Source organism: Cornus florida, unplaced genomic scaffold (assembly GCF_030987335.1).
Source record: "Cornus florida cultivar Cherokee Brave unplaced genomic scaffold, ASM3098733v1 CherokeeBrave_3.0.0_Hap2_Chr05, whole genome shotgun sequence".
Taxonomy (NCBI): Eukaryota; Viridiplantae; Streptophyta; class Magnoliopsida; order Cornales; family Cornaceae; genus Cornus; species Cornus florida.
Window position 1 is genome coordinate 82,436,698 of NW_026775575.1, and position 17,869 is coordinate 82,454,566.

Sequence of the window (17,869 nt, forward strand, 5' to 3'; positions counted from 1 at the left end):
CTAGAATTCTCCATACTACTCCACACAACTCTGGAGAACTGTAGAACCTTCCACACACTTCTACACATTTCTACACATATCTAGAATCTTCCACATAACTCTAGACTATTCCAGAAGACTCTAGAAACTCCACTTGCCATGCAGTTGCCATGCAGCGTCCTCCTCAGCGTCTGCGTGTCGCCTGCGTGGCACAACCTCCATAGGCGGGGCGTGACACTAGGGTTAGTTCCATCAGATTTACAGAAAGGTAGGTTCATCATCCAGACACAAAGTTCACTTTAATTTTAAACTTTAAAATAAAATAAAAAAATTAATACAGTTGAATAGTCAGTAAAATGGGAGAATATCTCAACCCCATCCACTTCTCATTGTCCAATTCTTTACAATGGGTGAATCAACCAAAGCTAAATTTTTAGAAAATTTGATTAAAAAAATAAAACAAACCTTTAGCATAAATCCTAAACAAACACACACTTGTGATTTTAAGCATAGTTAAAAATATATATAATATTTTCGGGCTAAGGTTGGGCTTCGGGCTTCATTCATATCAACCCAAACCCAGACCAAATTGAATTCGGGCTCAAAATATATAGTCCAGGCCCAAACCAAAACTAAAAACACATTGCCCAAGCCCACAAAATTTCGGGCTTGGCTCGGGTTATTTCTGGTTGGTCCCGCCCGAATTGCAGTCCTACTTCTATCTAGCTTCCATTAATGTTATTGTCAATGCATTTTCAGTATGACTTGTCTCACCCATTGATAAATCTGAATCAATGAAACTTCTTTCCACAAAGAAACCAGGCTGTTTGGGTTCAGGCAATGCCACTCCCTCATTACCCAACATGAAAACTACTGATGACATGGTTGGTCTGTCGTTGGGCAGTTTCTGAACACATAGTAGACCCACTTGAATACATCTTAGTACTTGAGATTCAATGTATGAACTTTTCAAACATGAATCCACTAGTTCCAGGGCTTTGTGATCATTCCACAGCAACCAAGTCTGTAACAATCACAATCCTCAAATTTAGTATTTCAGATAGGAAGTTAGAAAGAAATAAAATAAAATAGGTAATACATTTCACCATACATGGCCCAAAAGAGAATGACAGTGATTAGGATGATGAAATTTCCTGTTCTTCTTGCCACTCACGATCTCAAGTAAAAGCACACCTAAACTAAAGACGTCAGATTTTACTGAAAATTTTCCATCAATGGCATACTCTGGCGACATGTAACCACTGCATAAAGTATCAAATTTAAGCATATAAAACTGATGAAGAAGTACTATCTAAAATTTGTTTACAAAACTTACTATGTTCCGATTACTCGCTTTGTTTTGGCTTCAATTTGATTAGTCCCAAAACTTCTTGCTATCCCAAAGTCTGAAATTTTTGGACTTAGTTCTTCATCTAGTAAAATGTTGCTGGCTTTGAGATCCCTATGAATGATTCTTAATCTTGAGTCCTGATGAAGGTAGAGAAGTCCCCTTGATATGGCCATGGCAATTTCAAATCGTTTTTGCCATGGAAGTTCTAGTCTTCTATTCTGATCTGCATGACATTTCCATCCATATAAGTTCTACATCAGTTGTTTTTGTTCTTTTAAAAAAAAAATAGGGCAGAGGACTCTGCTGCATAAATGCATAAAGTGCACCATGAAATTGGTCTAATAAGATAAAGGGTGAAGAGTAGAACTAGACCAAAAATGAAATAATCCAAGCTTTTGTTCGGCATGTACTCATATATTAGCATCCTCTCTTCTCCTTCAATGCAACTGCCCAACAGCTTAACAAGATTCCGGTGTTGAAGTTTGGTAATCAAAATAACTTCATTTGTGAACTCTTGTAGGCCTTGTCCAGAATTATTCGAAAGCCTCTTGACTGCTATTTCTTGTCCCGTTGCTAGCTTACCCTACAAATTTTTGAATAGCAATGTTAAAATAGGGGTTCACTTTTTTTAATTACATATCAAACGAAATATTACTTATTTAACCTTATAAACATGACCAAAACCACCCTCTCCGATCATATTTGTGGAAGAGAAGTTCTTAGTGGCATTTACAATAGTGTCCAGATCAAAAAATGGTAACTCAATGTCTTCATTCTTAGTTTCCATACCTGCAAGATCAAAAACGTTATAGATGCAACTTGATAACTGTCATCATTCAAATAACTGTCTGGCATCCTAAGGCCGGGTTAGCTAGTCTCCTGATAATCATTGATGTTATTAGCACCACAATCTTCTCCAGGTCTTACAAAAGAATGTTCACCTAGAAGCTTTTTCATTTTCTATTTATAGTACATACTGTATCGTTCTATCATACTCTAGCAGATTTTAGGAGATTTAATCTCCTTTTCTACTTGGAGAGCTCTTCTACCCTAATAATTAAAATTGAAACATCTGTTGGACCAATAGAAGGCCACATGTGGGGGCGTGTTGAATGATCTAAATATTCAACTTATGCTCAAACTTTTAGATTAGGTGGTGTTCAACAGATGTTTTCAAGACAGGCAACTACACACCCTTCATGACAAACAACTTCTCTGTTTCTCTATACTCATCCTGAAAAATTCATGTAAGCCCAAGGGAAAGTATTATGATTAAGCCACACACACACACACACACACACAAACACACACACACACACACACACACACACACAAAAAAAAAATCTTTGGTTGGATGACTTTATCAATAGTTAATAGCATTCAGATTATAACGACCTGTCCTTTTTGTAGAGATAAAGTGGCTCAATTAAAGTGACTAGGTAGAGACCAAGATAAAGTGGCAAAGGAAATAAATTTGAAAATCTTGACATTTGATGCCAACAAGACATGAGAAAGACAAAAAATAGGAACTTGGAATCTAACTAAAAAATGGGGTTGGATTCGCCTCTGTAAGAATTTGTAGTTTTCTTTGCTAAATAGGAAAGGGAAGTAATTTGAGTCTTCTAGATATCTTACCTACTCTCTTCAGCTTCCTCCTTAAGAAATACAAGAGAAAGAACAGGCCTAGGAGTACCACTGCTGCAAGTAATATAGGAATGATTATAATCTTCAATCGTCCCTCTACATGGGAGCTGCTATGTGTTTCTGCACAGTCAAAATTTACCACAATGTAAAGCAACTATATTTGAAGGCAGGAAAACTAAGAAATAAAGCAGCAGTAAAAGAAGACACTTTTCAGTGAGAGTTTCTATATGCCTCCTCTCTGTTGAAAACATGGCAACTTTCTTTTATATTTCCAAACAGAATGTAAAAGCTACTCATCTACATGCTTGGGAATATATATTTTACCTAACTCAGAGGAGGCCATTCTTATGTAAATATCTTGTCCAATTTCTGCGAGGTAGTCCCTAATATCAATCAAGTCATCAAACCAGAGCAAGCAGCCACTTCCTCCTGTTGTTACATCTATATTTGCATAAGCCATACAAGAACAGTTTTTTGCGCATATCATCTCGCATTCCTTGAGGGTCATGCTCCTATTAAACCAGGAATTCCGTGTGTCAGGCAATTTAACACCGGAATACTTGAGAAATCCATTTGATGATCCATTGTGGCAATCCAAGGGCGTTCTTCGAACACACCCACCCGACCAATCTGCTGTGTCCCAATCTTTTGGGTATCTTGGCATAAATTTATCAAGACACGTACACACCGGGGAGTTACCAATGCTGCAGCTACCATAGGCCTGACATAGCCCATAAGAATCACAGTTATCTGATGGTGTATTCGTGTAAACTGTCCAATCCTGTGTTTTATAATTCCATGTCAAGCGCTGTAGAATTCCATTCTGATTCAAAACAGACCGTGAGAAAACTGAGCTATTAATAAGCTCATATTCAAAATATACCTCCTTTTGATCAAAAACAAATTGATATGCGTAAATGCTGTTTGGTTTTAAACCCACCGAGCCACTAAAGCTGAGACCATTCCATGGTCCAGTTCGGTATTGCTCAACCGGACCTTTCATGAGGACGAATTGTGGGAATCCACGAAGATCAAGTCCAAAAGAACAGTCACCTTTAGAAGGGTCATCACTGGACTTCCATGACCATAGACGCCGATCAATTCCGGTTTCTAGGTTCTTTCCAAGCTTCATGCCCGGCAACAAAGTGTCACACGGATAATCAAAACTCTGCCATAGGAAATTCACACCATTTGCATCTTTGACAACAAGATTACCCGAATCCAAAAGCTGTGCAACTGGGTTCACCGTGTTGTTACTGGATGATGATGAATTTGACGAAGACCAGAAGATGCTGTTTGTAGTATTGACAAGCATGAGAACTCCTCCATGAGTGAGCTTTAAGACACCTCCTCCTGATGTATCAGTAATTGGAGTATCTCTGTTGGCAACCCATACCACAGTCCCAACAGATCTTTTGTACCATATTCCCAAATATCGATTCCTGGAAGTACTACCAGAGGGGCTGAAAAACCCCAGTTCAAACGTTGTGTCTGAAGAGACCATGGTTTGCCCATCAGTAAGAGATTGAGTTGCAGTTATGGTGTCTAATTCTACTGCATCACAGATTATTGTGAACATGAAAAAAATAGAATACAAGAAAAGAATTATGGTATTACTCATGCTTCACAATATTAATTCAGAAAACCATAGGATAGGTTTTTTGGTTGGCCGATGGCGTACAAGATGAAAGCGAAATAAAAAAGTCAGGGTCAGTTTGGTGCAATGGAGAAGGGAGGAAAGGAAAGGGAAGGTGATGGAGGGTGATTAAAAATTTGTGCTTGGCATAAATGGTTGGAAGAAAAGGAAAGGAAAGGGATGGTTTTGGAGGGTTAGCACAAGGCTCAAACAGTAACTTTCTTAAGGAAATGGAAGGAGAGCTTGATGTATCTTTGGTGATGCCAAATTTACCTTCAAGATTACACAAGTTTGCAAAACAAGAATTATAGATACATACAAGTTAGCAGTTGCAGAGATAGCGTAAGACGGCGGACAGCGGCTGAAGCTTGCGAAGGGCGAACCCGAACTGGAACAGCGGCGATGGAAACTGAAAGATATGGGTTTTGATTTTTTTGAACAATCTGAAATGATATGCCGATATGGGTTTTGAACTTTTGATTCTTGCAGACAGATAGAAAAACTGAAATATATAGGTTTTGAACTTCTAATTCTTGTAGTGCAGAGAGAGAGAGAGAGAGAGAGTTGAGAACGAGAATAGAGATGGGAGGCGGCGAGATTGGGAAGGCTGAAATGATTTGCCCTAAATTTTATTTTTTCTTTTCTTGTGGCCCATCATCCATGCCATGGGCCTGTTAAATGTACAGGAGACACTATATATATATATATATATACATATATTTATCTTTTAAAATAGAAAAAGGTATAATAATAAATTTTTTGAAATAATAAATTTTTTTTTTTTTCAAACATGATCATTATATATATATATAATGATCATTTCAAAAAATTTATTATTATACCTTTTTCTATTTTAAAAGATAAATATATATATATATATATATATATATATATATATTTATTTTATTAATCAATCAAATATGATGGAGGATTAAAATTATTCTTTCTTTTTATTTATTTCATAACTAATATTATCCTTTCTTGTAGCAAATATAACCTCAGGTGCTGTTTGATAAAACTGAAAATTTCAAGCACTAAATTTTAAGCGCTGAAACTTTAAGCACTGAATGTATTAATTTGAAAACCTGTTTAATTACATTTTAATTATAAGTGCTGAATTCATTAAGATTATTTGTTATATACAAAAGCTGAAGTCTGAAAGTTGTACATATTACATTTTTGCTCTCAATATATGATACTCATAACAGTTTTATATTTATAATGCAAAAATATTAATAAAACAACCACATTCACCCAATGAAATAAATAAATATATGGATTTTGTATTACATAATATTTAAAATATATGAGTTTTGAATTGAATAATATTTAGGTAAAGATATTAAAAAGGGTGTTACAAAGATTAAGGAAAATACTTGAAAAATAATTCTTATTTAGGAATAAAATTCTATTATATAAATATTTGATGGAAATTTTAAATCTGTTGATTTTTGGATAACATAATATTTATGTAGGTATAGTGTTACAAAAATTAAAAAAAGTAAAATTTAAAATATATGTGTTTTGAATTACATAATATTTATATAGGGTATTAACAAATGTGTTGCAAAAATTAAGGAAAGTAAAAAAGAATTCTTATCTAGGAACATAATTCTATTATATATTTTCAGGGCCTGTAGGATTAGTTGAGGTACGCACTAGCTAGCCCAGATACCCACTATTAACAAAAAATAAAAATAAAAAATTAATTCTATTAGATAAATAATTAATAAAAATTTAAAGTATATAGGTTTTGGATATCAAAAAGTATGTTATAAAAGATTAAAGAAAGTAAAATTTAAAATATATGGGTTTTGGATCACATGGTAAAATATTGAAAAGAGTGTTAAAGAAAGTATGTGAAAGACAATTCTTCTCTGATAATAAAATTCTATTATATAAATAATTATATAATATTTTTGTAGGGTATAAAAATGATGTGGGTATAAAAATAGTATTAAAAATATTAAAGAAAATACGTGAAATTGAATAAAATTATGTTATATAAATGATTGTTTTATAGAGTGAATCAATATAAATAGTAACCAAAAGGCTATATACGTGTTTAAAAATTAAAATATATTAGGTAGAATTATGTTTTTTTTCTTTTTTTTTTGAATTTGTTACATGTAATTTATTTTCATTAGAAAAATCGCAGAGAGAAACCCTAAAACAGATAACACAATTATATAATGGTAGAGTAGTCATTAAAAAATTATTTTTTAAATCCAATGACTTACTGTGTTCTGCGATAAGTAATCTTTTCCATGCTTAAAATTGGTGTCCTAAAATTTTATCAAATAAGCTTATTTTTAAAAATTATTTATCATGTTTTGCATTCAGCCCTGAATTTCTTCCCCATGGAAATATGCAAAGTATAAATGCGCAATTAATTTATTCAGGTTCAGGGTCAAAGCCAGCCAGCCAGCCAGGCCTCCTCCTTTTCTAGAGTACTAATGAAGGCTAGTTGTGACTCACCATACTTGACTTTTTAATTGGTGGTCCCACACCACATCTATGACTCTAGCCGCCTTCCATTTGAATGGTTGAGTATATAATTATATAACTCATGAAAATTTCATGAAATTTTACTACTTATATATATATATAAATATAGAGAGTCTGTGACTTATTGGTTATTAACATTTTCTCGTCTCTTAAGGGGAAAAGTGTGCAAGGTTTAACCTGTGAATAAATATAATGAAGGCTAGTTGTGACTCACCATACTTGACTTTTTAATTGGTGGTCCCACACCACATCTATGACTCTAGCCGCCTTCCATTTGAATGGTAGGGTATATAATTATATAACTCGTGAAAATTTCATGAAATTTTACTACTTATATATATATAAATATATGAGAGTCTGTGAAATTTTACTACTTATATATATATAAATATATGAGAGTCTGTGACTTATTGGTTATTAACATTTTCTCGTCTCTTAAGGTGAAAAGTGTGCAAGGTTTAACCCGTGAATAAATATAATGAAGGCTAGTTGTGACTCACCATACTTGACTTTTTAATTGGTGGTCCCACACCACATCTATGACTCTAGCCGCCTTCCATTTGAATGGTAGAGTATATAATTAAATAACTCATGAAAATTTCATGAAATTTTACTACTTATATATATATAAATATATGAGAGTCTGTGACTTATTGGTTATTATGTGACATGATTTAACACCAACAGTAATTAAATTTTAAATGTCACGTGTCAATTTGTTACAAATTCAATTCAGGATAGCATTTAGAAAAAAAAAAAAAAAAAAAAAAAAAAAAAAAAAAAAAAAAAACTTAGTATAACTTAGAAAATATTTAACTTAGAGGATCCAAGTCTTTTAAAGGTAGTAACAAAGTTCTACATTTTTTCTTTAGGATGCCACAATATGCTGCATAGAGAAAGTATTAAATATCCTGGGAGTATGGTATTTCGGGGTCATCCCAACCCTTAAATATGGTAGGACCTACCACTACACAGGGATGGCTAAACCCTTAGGTGACTTAGGTTGTTGCCTAAGGCTTAGCCATTAGGAAGGCCTTAATTTTTTTTTTTAATTTTTTAATTTTTTTTTTTTTGGTATTGTACCCTTTCTAAAATTTTATTTCCTTCCTATATCACTCCGGCCAATGTAGAGGTCTCAAAATTTGTATTTCTTTATATTACAACTTTCAAAAAATTTTATTTGTTTATATTATAACTTTCCTAAAAATGTTATTTGTTTATATTATAACCTTTTTAAAAATGTTATTTCTTTCTTACTATTAAACTTTGCCCAATAGAAAAGCCTCGGTTTTATTTTTTATTTTTTAAAATTTTATTTTCTTATATTATACCTCCTTAAATTTTTTATATTTAGTAGGGGCTAAAATATTTCTATCTTTATCTTACCCCTTTTTTTTTCTTTTTCTTTTTTTTCAGATTCTCATTCACCGTTTCTTTTTATCCATTCCATATTTTATTTAAACTTTTATCTTCTTTGTTTTTTTTATTTTTTCCTTCTTATTTTTGATATATTTTTTTATCATTTTTCATTCAGTATAAATTGTAGAAATTCTAAGATTAATTATGTGATAAGAAAAATTAATTATATATATTAAATATAAAAAATTTATTTTTATATCTTTCGTCTAAAACTTCAAATAATATTAAGCCGCCCTACCACCTCATTCATAATGGAAGAGTTGTCATTGTTCCTGAATATCATACCGGGAGTGATGGCCCCACCACATTAATGGGTTGGAACGACCCGGAACACCCTACCTCCGGCTATTTAATACTTTCTCGTGTGGCATGGACGGTATGCGTCAGTATCAACAACTAGTAAGTGTTCACATCCAGCAAACTATCGAGGCTGGTGGTGCACATATCATATTGTTTCTTAATCACATTAATTGGATTGACTTGATACACCTCGGTTTCGTCACCCTCACCCCACCTAACATTCGTCAGCATCCAGAATAAAATAAAGTGGGAAGGTGATGCCTCAAAGCTCCGGGAGTTCATACAGTATATATTTTTATATATACATATAGATTGAAAAAATTTTGTGTGGGGGAATCTTTTATGAAGGCAAACTTATATAATGAATTTATTTTTATTACTTTAATAGAGTTTTATTTTATAAATTTTTAAAAATTTAAAGTATAAAATGAAAACAAAAAAATTAGTGGGGCAAATTATAATTTTAGAGGGGCATATTCATAAATTCTAAAAAATTTAAAATATAAAATTCAAAAAAAAAAAAAAATTAGTGAAACAAATTGTAATTTTAGTGGGGCATGTTTACAAATTTTTAAAAATTTAAAGCATAAAATTAAAATATAAAAAATTTAGTAGGTATCCGGCCCCACTAATCCTATGTTGAGTCCCTCCATGTACAAATACGCATTTAGATATATAAAAATGAAATTACTTAGCTAATGAAAAAATTAAATAAACAAGTTCAATAATAACTTAATATCATTTCTTCCTTCCATTTAACTAAATAAAATATTTGTATTCGGTTTAAAAATTAAAATGTTAGAACCGGTGGAACAAATTGAACCTAATCAAATCATGTAGTTTGATTCAATGAAAATATTCGATTTCGGTTCTAAAATTAAAGAAGGATTTGTTAGGAAACATGCAAGGTTTAAAAATTTTTTGAGGAGTTTTCATACATAGATTTTGATCCATCACATAGAGACAAATTTTATGCAAAAATAAAGTATGATGTATCATTCAATTAATAGATACTTATATCAAAGGTTTAAGAAAACCTTTAAATCTTTCCTCTAAAGCGAATGTTCCACTTATTGTAATTCCCTTAGCAAGATACATTCTCCTTAAATCTCCATCTTCTTGGTAGTGGTTTTGCCTTTAGAAATTACCTATAAGCCTCCATAAATGACCTTGAAAAACGAGGCTTGTGGGAATCTCCATTAGATGAAAACACTAACCCTAAATTTCTAGAGAGAGAAAATATATTCCTTTTTCCTTCTTCAAAAGTCTCTCCTAAAATATACTTGGACCATGTATATATAAGTAACATAAAGATAAGGAAAGAAAATAATAAATCATTCTCAATCTCTAACTCATATATATCAAATCTAATAGAATTCTAATATCAAGTTGGGATATGAGTGAGAATCCTTTGGGTTTATTATTTTCTTGGTTACAATGAATTAATAATTGGCCTGATCTATGAACCCATTTCTATTAATTTATAAATTAATTTCTACTTTACTAAAAGAAATTAATTGAACTCCAATTAAATAATAAATAACCTCTAAGTCAATGTTGCACTTTGACCCCTCTGTGCATAATTAGTTATCGGATAAATAAAGTCATCAATCCGACTACCTAATTAATATATTTATTTTGATACCTTTGATTATTTCCGGCTTGATCATAATAAAAAATTTGTTTAATAAAAAATAATAATTTAAATAAATAAATATATAATAAATCATTTTGTTTAAAAACACACGAAGGCCTTCGAATTTACTGTGTGATCAACCATAATCAATACAAAATAAATACATATAGTAATGATGCAAATATTGAAAATATAACCCTCTAACTATTAATTACATAATTACTCAAAATGCCGGTCTAAGGATTCCGAAGATTCCGCCAAACAAATCAAGGTAATTATTAATTAATTAAAGAGTCTATATTTCTCTCATACTTAAGAGTCAAATGTTATGACAGTGATAGGGAGCAATTGCATACGACAGCTCTTGCAATTTATCTCAACCTAACGCGGATCCAGTTCAAATCTTAGTTAATAATGAGTCCAACCATAATTACCGACTCTGAACAATTTATGATTACTATTTATATTCATGTATTGATCGCCATCACATACATATATAAATATTTCTTGTAATCAAGTGGAGACTATCAATTCCATAATGAATCGAAACCTAATACATTGAATTCACCAATTATATAAATCATAAATATTTCAGATATATCAGGAACATATGTCATTATAATCTAAATAGGAATTTGGTATAGCAGGGCATATAAATCCCAACAGCTCCCATTTGCCCTCATAGCCAATTCGAACTGCATCTATCTCCAATGTTATCCAGGTGACGATCAAAACTATTGATCGATGACACCTTTATTAATGGATCAACAAAGTTGTGTTCCAATGTAACATTCTAGCCACGAGTACATTTTCTTGCCAGATAATATCATGTAGGACATGATACTTTCTCTCAGTGTACTTTGTTCCTCTATGGAACCTTGGGTCATAGGTTTGGACTACTTCTGCACTATTGTCGCAATATAACTCGATAGGCAGGCTAGTACGCTCCACAACTTCAAAATCAGTAAGATCAAACCAAAAGACTTTCTTTGTTGCCTTTAAGGCTACAATGTACTCCACCTTCAGGTTTAAGTTAGTAGTTGAAAACTGCTTAACAATCTACCAACTGATTTCCCTTCCATTGAGTAAACATACACTAAGTCATGAACCTCATAATATTTACATCTGATTTAAAATCAGAACTAGCATACTCGACTGGAATCACATCATCACATCCATAAAGGAGTAAGAGATTATTGGTTCTCCTAAGATACTTAATGATATTTTTCACAATAAATATTTTTCACAATAAACCAGTTATCAAGTCCGGAATTGGACTAATATCTACAGACTGTCCTGATAAATACACAAAACCTATTATTTCATGCACCAAAATAAGCTTTTAATTAGACTTTTATATTATTTAAATATTCTTATATGCTTGTTTTGTGTTTTGTAGGTATTAATGTATGAATGGGAAGAATGCAAGCAAAAATGGAGAACAAAGCACAGAAGGTTATATGTTTTACTAAGCAAAAAAAAAAACACAAGAAGCATTGTAGCTGAGATGGAATTGTGTTCAAAATCTTTCATGAATTCCCAAGTTCGAATCCTTCCAAAAACAAAAAGCATTGTGTTTTTGGTCCTCCATGTAGTTAGCATGCCATATCATCATTAGCATAATATATATATATATTATATTATATTTTGGAAGAAGAAAGAAGGAAGCCACGTGAAGAAGGAGAGAGAAAAAAGAAAAGAAAAAGAGAATGATTGTGAGTTGGTAAAGGAGGAGAGAGAAAGAAGAAATCAAAAAGTGGGTAAAGATAGGAAGTCAACAATGAGAATAGCAGAGAGGTGGCATGAGGAAATAAAGAAGAAATTTGGGCAAAACCATCATTAAAGCCTACAAGTGGGTTTCTTCCTTTGGTTATAAATTGCACACTTCGGAGGTAAAGAAAGGATGAGCTAGATAGAGTTATAGAGTGAAATAGTTATAATTTTTGATAGTTTATTTCTTTGTGTAATTTTCTTTAAAGCTTTCTTTAATTTAATACAAGTTATTTTCACAAGTTTCATTCTCATTTAATTTCAAGCAAGTTAGTTTCATTTACATGCTTTCATTTCTTGTTGATTCTCAGTTAAGTGTTTAATGTTTTATAGTTGTAATTTTATTTTCATAGTTCGTGACAAATCTCAAAATCAATGTTTTTAAATCTCTTGTGCGGAAACTCATCTTGAATGCGTGGTTCGACCCTACTTACCATTAGACATTTTTAGTTAAATGGTTGTAGGTATTTTATCTTGATATGTAGTGTATTTGACAACAACAATTCTATAAATACATGCCTACCATATCCCTACAATGAAGCGGATGTCCTGTTTGGTATAGACCATAGCATATATGAGAATCCCACATGCCGAAGCATATTATTCCACTCTCATTTGCTCAATCTCCTCTGTTAGTCTTGGAAAACTACTTTCTAGAGAGAGCAATCCATGTCAATAAAGTAACAACTCATTATTTTAGTTTTACATACCAAATCTGGTCAAAACTTTATCGATGTAGGATTATTAAGATAAGCCTATTTTCCTTTTAACCTGATCTTGTAAAAGTTTGATCCTAGGAATATAACTTACATCTTGAAGATCTTTCATTTCAAAGTAATTTGAACAACTACCTCTTTACTGATGACAAAACTTTCCATATCATTCTAAATGAGTAGGATGTCATCAATATATATAGAATTAGAAAAATAATGACATTCCCTTGTACACTCATGATTTATTCACTAAGAAATCTTCTGGTATCCTTTTGTAGATTAATTTGTCTTTCCTAGGTATCACCCTACTAGAAAGTTCTACAAGATCCCAGATTTTATTAGAATATATAGATTCCAACTTTGATTTCATAGCAACTTGCCAAAATGATTTGTATCCATATCGGTTCACGCTTCCGTGTAGCTTACTGGGTCCAACTCATGTTTAACAAGGATGTCCATAAAGGTCTTACCTAAAAATATGATTCTGTTAGATTAGATGATAATCCTCCCACTACAACAATGTACCGATGCAGGAATCTATGTACTAGATGATGCTGACGCATCAATAGGGAATTCATATATAATTCTTAATCTCTATAATAAGTGTGTTCATATATGGTACATATGGTACTCATACCATATTCTTTAACATTATGCTACTAGGTATATAATTCATAATATGATCCTCCTATAGATAAACAATCAACTTTTATCATTGAGATCATAAAATAATTCATCATAATGCTTTTAGAGTAGCCATCAAATCAAACATGCCTATGATCTGCTTCCAACTTACTTGTCCATATCAAGCGCACATGTGCAAGACTACCTCATATGAGCATGTAATTAAAACTAAGATTTAGTAAAAAATACAGTTAAAAAAGGTATCCTTGAGATAGACTAAGATGGAATACAATTTATCATGTGCATCGATATCGTTAAGGCTAAACTCTAAAATGAAAGAGATAATGAAGTATATCAAATCATAGATCTAACCATGTTAAGCAGAATTCTGTTATTCCTATTTGACACCTCAATTCATTGAGCGTCAATTGCGGAAAACCTGTACACAACACCCTCATTAACCATATAGTCTTTGCACTATCCCAAGAAATACTCATATCTACAATCAAAACGAAGTGTTTTGATAAGTTTACCTAATTTGTGCTCCACATCAGTCTTGATACATTCGGAATATACCAAAAGTTTAAGACTTGTGTCGCATCAGGTAAATTTATCCAAAACGTGAGTAATCTTGGTTGGATGGTCATAAGATCACACATGTCAGTGTGTACTGACTCCAATTGTTATTTATGTCATTTCATTTGGCTGATTAAAGCCCTTATGATTATTTATCATTCAATACAGGATTCACAAGTTGGTTTTGGCTCCCCTGCCTCACTAGGTAATAAACCTTCTTTAACCAATCTTTGAATCTTATTTTGACTGATTATAACCTAATAATAAACACTAAAAATACAATGAGTCAAGAATAACAAATTTTCTCTTAACATTCAATCCAGAAAATGCAACATTATTTTCTACATCATGTAAATATTAAGAGCTTGTGATTATAATATATTTACCATCTTCAATGCACCAAAAGCAATCGCATATTTATTTAATTTTATAAAAGCAGTTTTACCAAAAGTAACAGCACAGTTGTTATAAACCAAAAGTGAAACAAGAATGAGATTGCGTCTAACATCTGTGCTTAAAGATAGTTCTCTAATACTAATATCCTTATACTCTCTAATATCAGATGTAATACTCCCACTGACTTAACTACAACCTTGGTATCAGGTCAAAAGACAAATATATATCCATATCATTGAGGCTACTGGATTCCTGAAATCCTTGCAATGAATTGCAAACATGTTTGGTGGCTCTAGAATCTATCCATCAGGAATTAATAGATACAACCACATAACATGGCTCAATGATTAAATATATATTTTCCTATGTCACGTCGTTGTTTAAACAGTTCGTCCTTTAGTGTCTTAGTTAGCCGCAAAAGAAACAGTTTCCTTCGCCCTCAACTTCCACTGCCTTACTTCCTTTAACCTTTTTTGATACCCAGGTTTTGTGCTAGCCTAGTCCTATTATCATCCTTCTTCTTTCCTTTCCCCATCCACTTGGGCCTAGAAGAAGATGGTATAGACTAGGTTAGATTGATAGGAATGCCCATACTTCTGATTATCCCTTCATATATTACCAATTCTATAAGAATATCAGTGAATGTGAACTCAAATTGGTTCCTTATTTAGTTTACTTAAAAAGAGCCGGACGAGTTTGGTAACAAGGTAATAATCATGTCAACTTGAAATTTACCACCTAAGTCAGCTTTATTGACCTCCAGTTAATTTTTAAATAATAAACAATCATTTTCAAAACACATTCTTTTACTGGAGTTCCTTAGACTATCTCAATGGTATTCAAGTCTGACACAGTACTAAGGCATGCACTCTATCTAATCTTACCAAAATATCTCACTGACATTTAACATAATGCTTGAAGAAAATAAAATAATGTAAATATTAGCTTTGGAGCGTATTCGAGATAAACTCTAGAATGTAGCACCGAATCATATAATTTGCCTTATTTCACTTCTTAAAAGCATTAATGTTCTCTTAGGTATTTTAAAGTAAAAGGGAATTAGGTATTGGAGTGGTAAACACATTTTGTACCCTTACGTTATGAGTAAAATATCTAAGTTCCTTTTTCCAGTCTGTATAAATCAAGTCCAATTACATTGAATATGTTAGCAAGTAGATAAAATGGATTGGACATAATATCTGAATATAAATGCATTTATACAATATATGTAAGGTGAATTATTAATACTATCATGCATATTTAAAATTAAATTGAGTTTGTCAACCACATAGTATAATAAATCTCAATAGTATAGGAATTCATTATCACTATTGGTAAAAAAATTATTTTTAATTAATGTGGATCCCTCAACTTCATAACATAATAAATCACACAATCAATACGTCAATAATTTATCCTGATAGAGGAGTCCATTATTACTATTGTAGAGATTCATTTGCTATTAGGCGAGCTATAACGACCCGAGTTTTGATTCAACCCGGCACTACAGTGATGAACTGAAGATTGACCCGTTAACGGATCCAGATGCGGAAGCAAGAAATGAAACAACGGTCTCCCAAGGCACAACACACTTTTGAGACCCTAAGATAACCTCCCATGAGGTCACAGAACCCAAATGAATAAAGTGCGGAAGCAAAACAAAGACAACTCCTTAGAGATGTACATTATCCCTAAGACACAGGAATGGACTTTGAAAGATTTTTGAGGCTCAATGGAAACAAAATGAAGACGAGGGTATCAAAACCCGACGAAGGAATGACCAAGGGTAAAATGGTCATTTTACCCAAGGAGGAAGGAATTTAACTTTCAACAAGTCAAATTAGATTAAAAACATTCAAACCATCTTTTGGAAACTTCACATGAAGTCCCAAGGCCAAAGGAACTGAAATCCCAGTTGAACCCTATCCCGGTTCGAACCAAATCCGACACCCTCTCACTAAAATAAGGATATCTTGAGATAGGAAAAGAATATGAAGCTGAAATTGGTACCATTGGAAAGCTTATTTCGACGCGGTCAATTTAGACTCAAGAACAGACCAATTTGGAGTTAAAACAAAGAAGTTAAGTCAAATTGAAGTTGGAAGTCCAAAACTGAAAACCCTGGACGACTTGAACCGGTTCAACTTTGGCAATATGCCCAAGCTGAACCACAATGACACCTTGAACCAGTTTAACTATTCTTGAACCGGTTCAACTTGACCAGAGTTGAACTTAAACAGCAGAAACAGTGTTTTAACTAGAAAAATGAGTTTGAAGCGCGATTTTCGAGGTCAAGATGACATTTTTCAGAAAATTGTCGTGAAGAAACTCCCCTTAAAATCACATTTTCTATGTGATGAAGTCAAGAACGGAATTTATTCCCTAAAGAAAGTCCCCAAAATGCCCTTGGGCTGAGTTTTTCAACAAAAGGCTCAAAACACAAACGAAAGGGTTTTTCATGGAAACGATCATTCACGAAAACGTAAATGATGATTTTGAGTGTGTGGGAATGATCTGTGGCTCCCGAAAATGGCCGAGTCAAAATTCGACCCCCCAACGGCCAAAAAGGAGAAAATTAACTTGAAATGAGAAAATTGAAAACCAAAATTAGGAAATGGTTTTAATTAACTGTTTGGCCCTTAGCCACACTTTATACATGATTAATGAGACCCTATGAAAGAATCAGAATGGAATTCCCACGCCCGATGCAAAAGTTATGACATAACAACATATGAATTTTCAATATTTCCATATGAACTTTGAAAGCACAAGTGTATAGAATACGAGATATATGATATTGGCCTCCGGCCTCATCTTATATATGTTGAATGCAATGAAAAGGAGTGTACTTATGTACACTTTACATATATGGGATCAAAGAATACAAGTTTTGTCAAAATAAACAAAAGTAAACATGATATGCTAACATGTGCATATTCAATGTCATCAAAAATACTTCAAAACTTCTAGCATGTCTAAGAGTGTTGTGTATCCCACAACAAAGCTTCTTTACCTGTAAAACACCCAGTAACTTCGGAGTGAATAAACAAGATTAACAAGTTTATTCGTAGGGGATGAGCATGCATTGACTCGATTTCTTTAGAGATTTTTAGGACTAACATGATATAGTTTAAAGGGATCATGCCACCTAACGTCTATGTCAAAGTGAGACTCAGGGATCATCCTAAGCTATCATGGAGTATAAACAACAAGAATCATAATGTATATACATATGTGAAACAAATTAAGATTGGAATAATCCAATTAACACAACAAGTTTATAGTTAACATGAATCACATTTTCAATGTAATTGAAC

The 17,869-nt window shown here is 32.5% G+C and overlaps 1 protein-coding gene across 2 annotated transcripts; it reads right to left on the bottom strand.

Moving 5' to 3' along the window:
* Positions 1–324: 324 nt before the first annotated feature.
* On the bottom strand, positions 325–5,350 carry LOC132307194 (G-type lectin S-receptor-like serine/threonine-protein kinase At4g27290). Of its 2 annotated transcripts, none has more exons than XM_059804884.1 (7): positions 3,299–5,343; positions 2,966–3,094; positions 1,995–2,119; positions 1,703–1,913; positions 1,316–1,553; positions 1,091–1,241; positions 325–1,003 (listed from the first exon to the last, which is right to left on the bottom strand). In XM_059804884.1, exons 1-7 carry the CDS (start codon positions 4,593–4,595, stop codon positions 698–700), a joined length of 2,457 nt encoding a protein of 818 aa, XP_059660867.1. In that variant the 5' UTR covers positions 4,596–5,343; the 3' UTR covers positions 325–697. The 2 variants fall into 2 exon arrangements, 1 of the variants encoding a protein (XP_059660867.1); XR_009482190.1 differs by having other exon boundaries at positions 963–1,003; positions 1,091–1,173; positions 3,299–5,350.
* Positions 5,351–17,869: the final 12,519 nt, after the last annotated feature.

Bases quoted from the DNA above. Each gene is read 5' to 3' on its own strand.
- LOC132307194 (XM_059804884.1), bottom strand. From the start codon at position 4,595: ATGAGTAATACCATAATTCTTTTCTTGTATTCTATTTTTTTCATGTTC. The intron at 3,095-3,298 runs GTAAAATATATA...TTGACTGTGCAG, and splicing joins AATGGCCTCCTCTGAGTTAG to AAACACATAGCAGCTCCCAT. The intron at 1,554-1,702 runs GTCTAGTTCTAC...AATGTCATGCAG, and splicing joins CTTGGATTATTTCATTTTTG to ATCAGAATAGAAGACTAGAA.